Source organism: Cololabis saira, chromosome 13 (genome assembly GCF_033807715.1).
Source record: "Cololabis saira isolate AMF1-May2022 chromosome 13, fColSai1.1, whole genome shotgun sequence".
Classification (NCBI taxonomy): domain Eukaryota; kingdom Metazoa; phylum Chordata; class Actinopteri; order Beloniformes; family Belonidae; genus Cololabis; species Cololabis saira.
In genome coordinates, this window is record NC_084599.1 from 43,648,970 (window position 1) to 43,662,244 (window position 13,275).

The window sequence follows — 13,275 nt, forward strand, 5'->3', positions numbered from 1 at the left end:
TTTCATCAACTCTGTACGGAAGAGAATCAGGGCCATGCATGAGAAAAAATATTAGAGAGGGGAAGATTCTTTTTTTATTAAACACTTCGAGAAAAAAGTCGAAATGTCGGGAAAAAAGTCGAAATGTTGAGATTAATGTTGAAATACAATTTCAAGAATAAAGTCGAAATTTCGTTAATAAAGTCGAAATTTCGTAAATAAAGTTGAAATATATTTCGACTTTATTCTCGAAATTGTACTGCAACATTAATCTCGACATTTCGACTTTTTTTTTCTCGATATTTTGAATTTTTCTAAACATTTCGACTTTTTTCTCGACATTTCGACTTTTTTCTTGATATTTTGACTTTTTTCTAAACATTTCGACTTTTTTCTCGACATTTTGACTTCGAGAAAAAAGTCGAAATTTCGTGAATAAAGTTGAAATAAATTTAGACTTTTTTCTCGACATTTTGACTTTTTTATCGACATTTTGACTTTTTTCTCAAAATTATACTTCAACATTAATCTCGACATTTTGACTTTTTTCTCAACATTTTGAAATTTTTCTCAAAATTTCGACTTTTTTCTCGAAGTGCATAATAAAAAAAAAGATCTTCCTCCTCTAAATTATTATTTTTATTTTTCTCCTGCCTGACCCTGATACTCTTCCGTAACTCTGCTCAGATCAGAGCTACGATAAAACTTTCCAACGATGCACGTTGGCGCTTCAGCAGGAAACTCATCCGACTCTTTAACGTCTAACGAGAAACGTTCGTCGGCTACGATCGAAATCTGAGGAGCTTGAATCTCCAAATGCAGGAGAATAATCGTCCAGCAGCGACACAACCTCCATTTGTTGTGTTTTAAGTAGTTCCGCATGTTTACGAGATTCTCGCTGGAATCAGGACAACATTGAAACGCGGTTACACTGCAAAAACTCAAAATCTTAACAAGAATATTTGTCTTATTTCTAGTTAAAATGTCTCATTTTTAGTCAGAAAACTCTCATTACACTTAAAACAAGAGTCATTACCAGAACAATTACTTGTTATTTGACAATTTTCACCTGTTCCAAGTAAATTTTCACTAAAAATAAGTAGAAAATTCTGCCAGTGGAACAAGATTTATTTGCTTGTAATAAGAAGATAAATCTTGTCCAACTGGCAGATTTTTCTACTTATTTCAAGTGAAAATGTACTTGAAACAGGTGAAAATTGTCAAATAACACGTTATTTTTCTGGTAATGAGTCTTTTTTTAAATGTAATGAGATTTTTTGACTAAAAATGAGACATTTTAACTAGAAATAAGACAAATATTCTTGTTAAGATTTGGAGTTTTTGCAGTGCACTGTCAGGAAATATGGCTTTGTTTCCACAAAACGCTGCAATGACAAACACACTCTGAGCAAAACTACAACAGGAACAGGAAGCTCAGAGGTGTAAGACACCTTTATCGCTGGTATCGACCGGGTTTTACCGGTTTTTCCTCTGGAATCCCTGAAGTTCAGAGCTGAAGTCGGTTTCTGAATGGATTTACAAACGTATCTTTTATAAAACTGCGTTATGGTCATAAAACCCAGTTTAGTTCAAAACCATCGACGGCTCGAGGACTTTAAATCTGGTTTTATGTTTGTTCAACTTTGCTGTTATTTATTTAAAAAAACGAATGAAGAATAAATGATAGAAATCAGAAACCGACTTCAGCCAAACAGAGACGGGTCTCGTAAAAACGAGAGAGAACATTTCTCGTACAATCCTGAATCAGAAACAATTACAAAGACGTGGAAAATGAAGAAAAATAAACAGCAGTTGTTCTAAATTTTCCCAAACATTTCATGTTTTTTCATCAACTTCACTTAATTTATTAATTAACATCTTTTTTTTATACATTTCAGGTGTGAAACACATTCTGAAACAGTTGTACCGTAGATCTTTTACCACTTTGTAATGTTTTCATTCCTCCTGCGGCAAATATGAATCATTCTGACGTTGAGGAACAAGCGATGAAGAGTTTTAGTTTGTTTCTTGTTCTGGAAACTCGTCTTAACGTTTGCAAGTGTCTTTTCTTTTCTTTTCCTCCAGTCCAGAGCGCATGCAGAACATTTCCTCCAATAGTAAAACTGGAATAGTGATCGGGAAACTGACTTTACTAAATGACTAAATGACTAAAGCAGAAGTCCGGACACAGAGCCTTGTGGCGCTCCTCAGTCAATATAATCCACGTTTCCATGGTGATGTAGGATTAAAGAAGCAGAATCATGGAGGATTTTAAATCTGAAAATTCCCAAAACTCTTCATCACTTGGTTTCCTCAGTGCCAGGACGTATTTTTATTGTTTTCAGAAGGAACAGAAACATTAAAAGTGGTAAAATTTTTCATGTCTCAACATTCCAGGAATGTGTTGCAGGTCTGAAATGTAAAAATGGTTGTTTATTCACAAATAAAAGGAAGTTAAGGAGGAAAAACTTGTCTAAAAAGACATCAAATTCAAATAAATGTCACGATCCCCGGCTTTTTTTCTTCCATTTTCCACATACAGAGTTTTTTGGACTTGGGGTTGTGCAACCGCCGGCAAAAATATGGAACCACCACATCATGGAAACCTGCTTTTCCTCATTTTCTATTTTCAGGACATGTTGCTTTGCCTTTTCTGTCCTGATTCTTTGAGGTCGTCCCTGGTTTATCAGCTGAAGACGGTCTGCAAGTTCTCTCAACGGCAGTTTTCTGGGACATTTTTTAGGTATAGGTTCCAAAGGCTTCCATATTTTTAGCCGGCGGTTGCAACACCTGCACACGTCACATACCGCTAACGCAAGAGTTCCAGTAGTTCACATCCGTAAACCTCCGTAAACCTCCTCAGACAGAACAAACCTCCTCTAGTGGAGCACATTAATGAAAAATCGTTCACTTTGTGGTACAAGTGCTTGGACCTACTATCTCATAAAAGTACGTTGCCCACTTGAACAAACAAAGTGGCCACCATTTTTCAAGATGGCCGCCATTCAAAGTGGTTTGAAACAGCGTTTGAACTATATTTTGATTGAATAGTCTTATTCTGATGGTTTATACATTGAAATATGTGTTTTTGCACATGAGAAATACATCTCTGCATTTAGAAAATCAAAATTATTGAATATTATGATGATACAATGCGAGTTAAATGAAAAAAACACTCACAAACAAAGACATTAGTTTGCAGATTTTCACTTAAGATCATTGCAGAAAACTGAAGAAAAAACGTGAAAACGCTACTTTTTAGTAATTTAATAGCCATTATCTTGAAAATTGGTAGCCATATTGGAATTCAATTGACACCATCGAGTTATTCCAGTCATAATACATTCATTTTGATGCTTGGATCATTAACATTCTTCTGTTAATTCAAGTTCTACCTCGAAAACCTTTTTTTGGCGTTTGACGAGGCGGCCATCTTGAAAACTCTTGGATTTTCAGCTGGGCAACGTACTTTTATTACCAAATTTGGTGCTTGTACCATGAAGTGAACGATTCGGCTCAAAAATGGACTTAAGCAGCCCCACTACTCCGACAGAACAAACCTCCCCAGACAGTGATGCGACTGAAATGATTCTCTGAGACTTTTACAGCGTTTCCAGTCTGAACTGGTGGAGTTTGATGGAGACGTTCCGCCGTCGCCGCGCTACAGGAAGACGGCCTGCAGGGGGCGTTGCCGGGGAGACGGTTGCCGGGGAGACGGTTGCCGTGGAGACGGTCTCCGGGCGGCGGAGGAGGAAGAGGAGGAGGTGGATGTAGGTCGAGGCGTCACGACACGCCGACCAGAAGAGAAGGAGACGTCACGGACGCTTCCTGTGTTCTCACCTGGAACAGAGACGACGGGGGTTTAAACTTTTAAACTTTAGCAGGAACCCTCCCCCCCCCCCAACCAAAATCAGGCGGCGAGCTGAACCCACGACAACCCACGATGCTTAGCGACATTAGCTCATGCTGGTATTGACTCCTCAAAACCTTGAAACAACTGGATCTCCAGCTTCATTCAAGGTTTTGATTTGATTTGTTTTGATAGTTCTTGACTGAACTTGATCAGAACTTGAAGGCAGATGGAAAATTACTGAGTCTGTCTGTTCTTTGCAATATAATTGTTGATTCTATAATCTGGCCTTGACAGAGCGGTTTGGCCGTCCGCTCCAGTCACAATCTCCCTGGTGGAATGTAAACAAGGAACTCTGCCCCCACTAACCCTCCCCTCCCAGGAACATCTGTGGACCTGTTTTCAGAACTGTACCGGACCGTCTGATAACATCAAGGACATTGACTGAGGAGCAGCTCTGGGCGAAGTTCACGGACTCATCGCTCACACACACTTACTGATAACCACACCTCCCTCATTCTCAACGCCTACTGGCTATAAGTCTTGTGATGTTGATGTTAAATTTGTCATGTGCTTTCTGTGCTGAGGTGTTTTTTGCACTGTGTACTTATACACAGTGTGAAGATGCCTTTTTTCCTCTCCTCCCTCCCTCCCCCATCCCCAATGTCATCCTTTCTCAGCTTTGTTCCGGTTTCAGGTCGCTGCTCGTTGTGGTCGACCTGCCGGCAGCTGAGCGGATTTACTGTTCTTGTTTTGCTGCTTAGTTGTTAATTTTCTCTGTTTCTCTGAATCTGAATCTGAATCTGAATCCTCCATCCCTGGATCAGGTTTTTCTTTTGATTCTGACATGTGAAACAAGGGCTACTGGATCTGAAGCGAGGACTGTTGGACCTGAAACAAGAACTGGTTCCACCAGGACCCTCCTCTGCTGCACCAACCAAGGCTCGACTCTCGGCCGAGACCTGGACCCGCGGCTTTGACGCCTGGAACTGAATCAGAGTCAGGTCTCAGCTGAGATCTGGGCAAATGTTGTCCCCCAGCTGTTGGCAAGCAGACCAGTTGGTGAACCAGGACCAGTCTGGGCCAATTGGGACCAGTCTGGACCAACCAGGACCAGACTGGACCAACCAGGACCAGACTGGACCAGTCTGGATCAAGTCTAAACCTCAAACAAGTCCGATATTTGTAGAAACTGCGTTTAGTGTCTGTGGAGCATCTTGGAAGAGACGAGGGATTTGAACCAGCAGTCGGTCACCAGCTTCTCTTCCTCCACGGATATGGAATGGTCACATGATTCATTTGTTAAATGAATTAGTTTCATTTGTTAACTTTGTTTATTTTATGTTATTTTTAGTGTTATTTGATGAAGATAGAAAAAATATGTTTTATGTCCTGAAATGCCCTGAATTCCCAAAACACAGCCTGCACCTGCTGTTTAGTATTATTGTAACTGTGAGAGAGGCGCTTGTTCACACGGGAGAGCTCCCGTGTGAACCGAGGTCTTATTGTGAGAGCTTGCGGGCGGGCTTGAGTAAAAGGTATAAAGACGAGAAAGCCGGAAGTTCCAGTCGGAGTCAGCTGCGGGTCTAGTGCACGGACGCCCAGCAGGTTGATGGCTGCTCTGCCAGGACTGTCCGGCTCTCCAGTCCTTTGTGTGTCGAGGTAAGAGTTATTATAAGGCCTAGCTCTGTGTAATTGTTTGTTGCTCTGCCATTTGCGGGGGATAACCTGACACAGTTATCCTAGCAAAGGGCAGTTGTGTGTGAGTCTTTTTGTGTGCACTGCTTGCTAATAAATGTATTCATTATAGCAAAAGCGAATATGTGTGTGTGTGTGTGTGTGATTCATTTTTGCGCAGCCAACCACTCTAGAACCCTAAGTGAGATTTCTCCCAAAACATTTGATCTAGGACATTTCTCTTGTGGGACGAGAGAAGACACAAAATCAATGCATCTCTATTATTGATTATTGTGCAGCATGAATTCTCAGAGTTTTGCGGGAGCGGGCGGGAGTGGAACACACACGTGCGGGTGGTAATGGTCAGAAATGCAGCGGGGGCGGGATGAATGAAAACCTTCATTGTCCCCGTAGGGAGATTGGGTTTGTCAGCCAGCAACAGAACAGTTTAACAAGAGTTAAAATAAGTTAAAAAGAGTTAAGTTAAAAAGCTGAGTAGATTAGTTGGTAATAAAAACAGTTTAAGAGAATAAAAGTCCAGTACATGTGCAAGAGTGTGGCAGGGTGGAAGTGCAGCCACTCAGTTGATTGGACACAGGTGTGCCCAATCAACCTCTCCACCCTGCCTGCCTTCTTAAGGAGCAGCTGCACTCCGGAGAGTGTCTGCTGCTGGTGCACGTGTGGTGGTGTGATTAAATAAAGAGTTCTGGTGTCGTGCCAAAAAGTGATTGCCTGCCAGAATCTGATTTCTCTCCTGAAAATGGGTCTTTTTACCTGCCAAATATTGATTGAAGGCCAAATACAAATACAGTTAATGAAAGATTGTTTCTACCTAAATATGATTTGATCTCATTCTTGAGCTTCATTATATTAGAATCAGAATTAGAATCAGAATCAGAAAACGGTTTATTGCCAAGTTTGTTAACACACACCAGGAATTTGTTGTGGTGATTGGTGCAATACAATACAAATATAAAAGCAAATATATAAGCGATAAAATAAAATGTATAAACAGAAATGTACAATATGAGGTTTTTAAAGTGCCGGATATGAGTCTGTACAAAAGTTACTTAGGATGTGCGTTAATGTGATGCATAACGTCGGGATTGGAGTCTTTACGTTAATATAACGTAGAGTGAACACTAGAGCTCACAGGATTGCTTTTAACTCTCTGCCCAAAGCTCGGGAGGAGATGAAGTCAGTACGAGCGGAGGGGGCAAAGGCTGTGGCGGCTAGAGAGCCAGAGGACGGCGACTAATCAAAATCTGCATTGACACACGCACCTCCATTGCAAATTGGATTGCATGCAAAAAGAGGCTTGGACATAAAAATAACTGAACAGTGGACACAGTAGTAAATCACAGGAACGGTGATCAGGATGAGTGGACTGGACACGTGTACAAACATACATGCTATCTGGACTGTGAAGGATGAAATTAGACAAATTGCTATGTGGTAAACTACGTATCTTACTGAATTCTGTTGTTGATGTGATCATGAATCTTACATAGAACGGGGCGGGACTTTGATAAGCGTCAGCTTCTCCCGTACCCTTTTCGTCATGTGCTGAGTATGCAATGTATAATGAAATAAACGAAATAATAATAACTCTTTTAAAGAACCATTACAACACAAAATAGGGATTTTCACCTGCCAAAAATTGATTGAAGGCCAAATACAGTTAATGAAAAGTTGTTTCTCCCTAAATATGACTTGATCTCATTATTGAGCTTCATAATCTGAAAAACTGACGTTTTAGCGCTGTCGCTCAATGGGCTGCTGCGCGTTCCCGCGGCCACAAATCAGATTCAGGCAGGCAATCACTTTTTGGCACAACACCTGCACTAAAACCCTGTGTCCTCTGTCCTGTCGGTCGACCCCTGTAGCACTAGCCTTGACCCCTGTAGCACTAGCCTTGACCCCTGTAGCACTAGCCTTGACCCCTGTAGCACTAGCCTTGACCCCTGTAGCACTAGCCTTGTCCCCTGTAGCACTAGCCTTGACCCCTGTAGCACTAGCCTTGACCCCTGTAGCACTAGCCTTGACCCCTGTAGCACTAGCCTTGTCCCCTGTAGCACTAGCCTTGACCCCTGTAGCACTAGCCTTGACCCCTGTAGCACTAGCCTTGTCCCCTGTAGCACTAGCCTTGTCCCCTGTAGCACTAGCCTTGACCCCTGTAGCACTAGCCTTGTCCCCTGTAGCACTAGCCTTGTCCCCTGTAGCACTAGCCTTGACCCCTGTAGCACTAGCCTTGTCCCCTGTAGCACTAGCCTTGACCCCTGTAGCACTAGCCTTGTCCCCTGTAGCACTAGCCTTGTCCCCTGTAGCACTAGCCTTGTCCCCTGTAGCACTAGCCTTGTCCCCTGTAGCACTAGCCTTGTCCCCTGTAGCACTAGCCTTGTCCCCTGTATAGGGTCGCCACCTTTCAGAAATAGAAATAAGGGACGCCCTGATTTCAGCAGCGCAGGAGCCAAAAAAAAGCCCCTAAACTAAACTGAATAAAAATGTGTTTATTTTATATGAAAAAACAAAATGCTTTGATTTAAAGTTTAAAGTGCTTTAATAGCATTGAACTTGCATGACTGTACAGACAGACAACCATACTAGCAACTGAAATATCCTCCTATGCTACGTATGTAACATCAGCCCAGATGTAATATAGCCTACAGGTGAAGAATATGGTGTAAAAGTTAATTTATTTCAATAATTCAACTAGAATATGGTGTAAAAGTTAATTTATTTCAATAATTCAACTAGAATATGGTGTAAAAGTTAATTTATTTCAATAATTCAACTAGAATATGGTGTAAAAGTTAACTTATTTCAATAATTCAACTAGAATATGGTGTAAAAGTTAATTTATTTCAATAATTCAACTAGAATATGGTGTAAAAGTTCATTTATTTCAATAATTCAACTAGAATATGGTGTAAAAGTTAATTTATTTCAATAATTCAACTAGAATATGGTGTAAAAGTTAACTTATTTCAATAATTCAACTAGAATATGGTGTAAAAAAAAAAAAAAAAAAAAAAAAAGAATTTGGTGTAAAGGTTAATTTATTTCAATAATTCAACTAGAATATGGTGTAAAAGTTAATGAAAATACGGCACAAATCGGGTCCCGTATTAGTTCAATACGGGACGCAACATTTTTTTCTCAAATAAAGGACAATTCCGTATTTTACGGGACGGGTGGCGACCCTACCCCTGTAGCACTAGCCTTGCTACAAAGAGCAAGACAGAAGAAGACAGTAGGGCTCTAGTACCAGCACAGCAAACATGTTAAATTAAGAATGATTAAGTTCTGTTACAACCAACACACGGCGACGCCAGGAGACGGTACCTTCACCGGGCCAGAGGAGCGAGGAAGAGGAGGAGGAGGAGGAGGAAGAGGAGGAAGAGGGAGACAGGAGAGGAGCTTGGCGGAGGGAGGAGATCTTAACTTGGTTCTCCTGAGGAGACTCAGCCGGAGTGGAGAGGACAGAGAAGGAACCAGAGATGATCAGAACAGTCAGAACCGGTGACTGTGTTTCCATGCATCAATAACCCTTTTAAAACCAGAATATTAGCAATAACCTGGTTTTACACGGCCATGTAAACACCAATCACCCCTTTGAATAACCGGAATTTGCTCATATTCCGGTTTTTAAAAACCCCAATATGAGCCCTGGGTTCCTCCTTTTAAAACTGAATATTGGGTCATGTAAACACCAAACGGAATATCCCCATCAAACGGAACAGGAATCTGTTTTCTGCACATGTTCTGTTCACAAGGAATCCTGGTCTTTTGAGTCCAGGAAGTTCTTATAAACACGGAGAAACAAGACCAGGAGGAGACTAATCACTTCATAAATGTAATGAAGGATATGAACATTTCTGCATTTGTAGACGGTAGAAAGTACCGGGATAGAAGATTTACAAGAAGGTGAGAGAAAAGTTGAAGCAGCATTTGTTTTGAATTTGGAAACAGGAAGAAGAAGCAGAAATGACGGGAATTGCGTCATGATGTTCTCCGTGTGTCGCTGGTTTGATCCAGATATCCTGAATGATTAATCACCATGTAAACAGGGATAACCCTGTTAACTCACGCATGGATACAGATTATTCTGAATGTTTCAGTAACCAGAATATTAGCAATAACCTGAATTTTTACTGCACTGTCATTAGTGTTGTCCCGATCGATCGGCCCGATCACAGCATTTTCGAAACATCGGTATTGGTCAAAAAAGTATCAGGACATACCTATTTATTAATGTTTTTAATATATACTAAATCGTTTTATATATCGTTGCATTTAACGTCACTTCTGGCCGGTGTCAAGTAAAACTAACATGGTTTACATGTTTGAATTGTGAAATGTTCCGTCTGTTCATGTTGCATTAAGCTGCTGCCATTCATTCGTTCGTTCGTTCGTTCGTTCGTTCGTTCGTTCGTTCGTTCGTTCGTTCGTTCGTTCGTTCGTTCGTTCGTTCGTTCGTTCGTTCGTTCGTTCGTTCGTTCGTTCGTTCGTTCGTTCGTTCGTTCGTTCGTTCGTTCGTTCGTTCGTTCGTTCGTTCGTTCGTTCGTTCGTTCATTCGTTCATTCATTCATTCATTCAGAATGTTGCAATAAGGTTAAGCCAAAAAGTATTTTAATTTTCTACTGCCCTTATTTTTAACAGCTTGTGCTTTTTATTATTTTACTTCTTTTCTTATCATTTTATTTAATTTATTCGTTATTTAAGCGTACTCTTAAATTAGCAACCTGTGCTTTTATTATTTTACCTCTTTTCTCATAATTTTATTTCATTTTACCTGTTATTTACTGTTTAATTGTGTCTTTCCACTGTTAATGTTGATGTAAAGCACTTTGAATCACCTTGTGTTGAATTGTGCTACACAAATAAACTTGCCTTGCCTTAATTTTCTTGTGTTTGTGAGTTTGAAGTTACATGTATTTATTTTAGTTATTGCACTATTCTGCATTTTTTGTTTTAGTTTACAATTTCATGTTTTTACATTTTGTGGCACCAGAGCTGATAAGATTTGTTGAAATAAATGTCCATGTTGTTTCCAATGGAGGAGAAAAGAAACTTGGGATCATTTAGATTTAGTCCTCTTTTTTTTTTTTTTATTCATTGCCAAAATGTATCTGATCGAGAAAAAGTATCGGAAATGTATCGGGAGCCAAAAAAGTGATTGGATCTGGAAAAATCGGGATCTCGTCATCCTGAACTCACCTGCAGGTTGGTCTTGGCTTTCTTCAGGACGTCCCGCGTTCTGGACACTGTGGGCAGACAGACGGACAGACGGACACATGTGAGTCTCATCGACCTGGATCTCCTCCAGCGGTAGAACCCGGGCCCGTAGGGACCAGAACTCACGTTGGCCCAGGATGAAGTGCTCCATGCCGTCCCGGGCCAGGTTGGAGCTCTTCAGCCGCTCCGTGGCGTCCCTTAGAGCCTGCTCCCGCTGAGAGAGCTTCAGCCGGAGAGAAGACACTTCCTCCCTGAGAGACGGGTCCTGGAAACCAGACACATCCGGGTCAGACGAGGTCCGGTACCGGAAGAGGTCTGGTACTGGAGGAGCTGCCGGACCTCCCACACAGAGCCGGGTATTTACAAAAACTGATATTTCCCCCTCTACGTTTTGAAAAATACCATCATTTACACCGGGGTTCAGCACCGCGTCTCTAGAGCGCCGCCCTAGTGGCTGCTTGAGCTTTTTCAAAAACGTTTTTTTTCCTTTTTTTTCTTATTTTTTTCCTCTTTTTTTTACCTTTTTTTTCCTTTTTTTCTTCTTTTTTTCCTTCTTTCTTTCTTTTTTTCTTCTTTTTTTCCTTTTTTCTATTTTTTTCTTATTTTTACTTCTATTTTTTCTTTTTTTTTTCTTTTTTCCTTTTTTTTCTTTTTTTTCCTTTTTTTCCTCTTTTTTTCTTCCTTTTTCCTTTCCTTTTTAATCTCGACATTTTGACTTTTTTCTCGAAATTTCGACTTTTTTCTCAACATTTCGACTTTTTTCTCGAAATTTCGGCTTTTTTCTCAACATTTCGACTTTTTTCTCGACATTTCGACTTTTTTTCTCGACAGTTTGACTTTTTTCTCGAAGTGCATAATGAAAAAAAACTCTTCCCCCAGTTATAACTAATATAGAAACATGCACCATGTGTTGTCTTCATTTTAATGCTTAAACAAGACTTTTCATTTTTTGCGGCTCCAGACATTTTAGTTTTTTGTGTTTTTGGTCCAATACGGCTCTTTCAACATTTTAGGTTGCCGACCCCTGATTTCCAGGAACCTGCATAAATATCTGTTAAGGTGCTATGAGCAGCCAAACCTACAGGGGGCAGTGTAACGAGAAGATAAAGTCATGCTAGCCAATCAGAATCCTGGAAAAAAACATCAACAAATGACACGAGTAACTTCCAGTTACTTCCAAGATGAACGAGAGTGTTTGGTTTGGAGTGACAGAGAAGTGGAGTTACTTTTAAGTGTGACTTTAGAATATAAAACAGGTAAAATACCAGAAAATATTGACGGTTACAAACTAATTGTAACCACAGGTGTCACTCATGACGCTGGTGACGTTTCTGTCTCATAATGTGACGTTCTGAAGAATAAATGTCCGTTTCTCTCCGTTTACAAGCAAACGTGAAGACGGAGTTTTAAAAATCTACACTTTGGCCGGAGTTTTCAGAAATTATGTTTTTTGGAGACTTTGAGCTTCGTTTTCGTGTAAATGAACGGACAAAACGCATGAAAACACCAGCGTTTTAGCTACGTGGAAACGGGGCCTTAGGCCACACCCAGATCAAACAGAAACATCAGCTGTCTCTGTTGCCATGGCAACGTGACTGGAGGTAATATGTCTGATTGGTTTGGCAATGCGATCAATGACGTCATGTTCCCCTTTTCCACCAAACCGGTTCCAGCTGGTTCTGGTTCAAAACCAGTACTAATAAAGTATATTATCAAAAACATTCTAGAATATGAAACGTCAATTTTATATTTTGTCTTATTTATTTTTTGTCTTCTTTATGCATTTGTCGTCTGTTTTTCACGGATTAATGCTAATGTTTCAGATTTAAGTTGATCACAAGATAAAAAGGGAAGAAGCTTCGGCTTCAGCTGCAGCTTTTCAGCAAAAGCAAAGTTTATTTTACTTTTTTCATTTTGTTTTGTAAAATAACTTTTACATAAAGACTATTCTATTCTATTCTATTCTATTCTATTCTATTCTATTCTATTCTATTCTATTCTATTCTATTCTATTCTATTCTTCTATGACAGTTTAAGATGATTCTGAGGCTTCAACCATCAGAAAATCAGAACACTAGACCGGTCAGAGTAAATCCAGAATAAATCCAGAGTAAACCCGGTGTAAACCCGGTGTAAACCCGGTGTAAACCCGGTGTAAACCCGGGCGGCTCGGACCTGTTTGGGTTCCTCGGACTCGGGCCGGGCTGTTCTCCAGAACATCCGGAGCAGAGAATCGGCCTCCTGCAGGATCCGCTTCAGGGCTCTGGTGGCCGACAGCAGGTTCCTGAAAACCCCCGACTCCCCGGGCTGGGAAAGATAAAGTCCAATCAGAACCAATCAGAACCGATCAGAACTAATCAGAACCAATCAGAACCATCAGAACCATCAGAACCAATCAGAACCGATCAGAACCAATCAGAACCAATCAGAACCAATCAGGACCAATCAGAACCAATCAGGACCAATCAGAACCATCAGAACCAATCAGAACCAATCAGAACCGATCAGAACCAATCAGGACCAATCAGAAC

At 40.5% G+C, this 13,275-nt stretch overlaps 1 protein-coding gene across 8 annotated transcripts in view; it reads right to left on the minus strand.

Moving 5' to 3' along the window:
- Positions 1 to 1,263: 1,263 nt before the first annotated feature.
- pde4dip (phosphodiesterase 4D interacting protein) overlaps positions 1,264 to 13,275 on the minus strand; it is a 161,777-nt gene continuing 149,765 nt past the window's right edge. For 7 of the 8 annotated variants that reach the window (XM_061738892.1, XM_061738891.1, XM_061738890.1 and 4 more), the window contains 5 exons: positions 12,920 to 13,051; positions 10,871 to 11,009; positions 10,727 to 10,773; positions 8,852 to 8,960; positions 1,264 to 3,819 (listed from right to left, as the gene is read on the minus strand). In XM_061738892.1, the coding sequence (XP_061594876.1) occupies positions 3,641 to 3,819; positions 8,852 to 8,960; positions 10,727 to 10,773; positions 10,871 to 11,009; positions 12,920 to 13,051 (606 nt within the window). In that variant the 3' untranslated portion in view covers positions 1,264 to 3,640. The remainder of the gene's footprint in view (positions 3,820 to 8,851; positions 8,961 to 10,726; positions 10,774 to 10,870; positions 11,010 to 12,919; positions 13,052 to 13,275) is intronic. The other variant, XM_061738888.1, reaches the window with a different exon arrangement.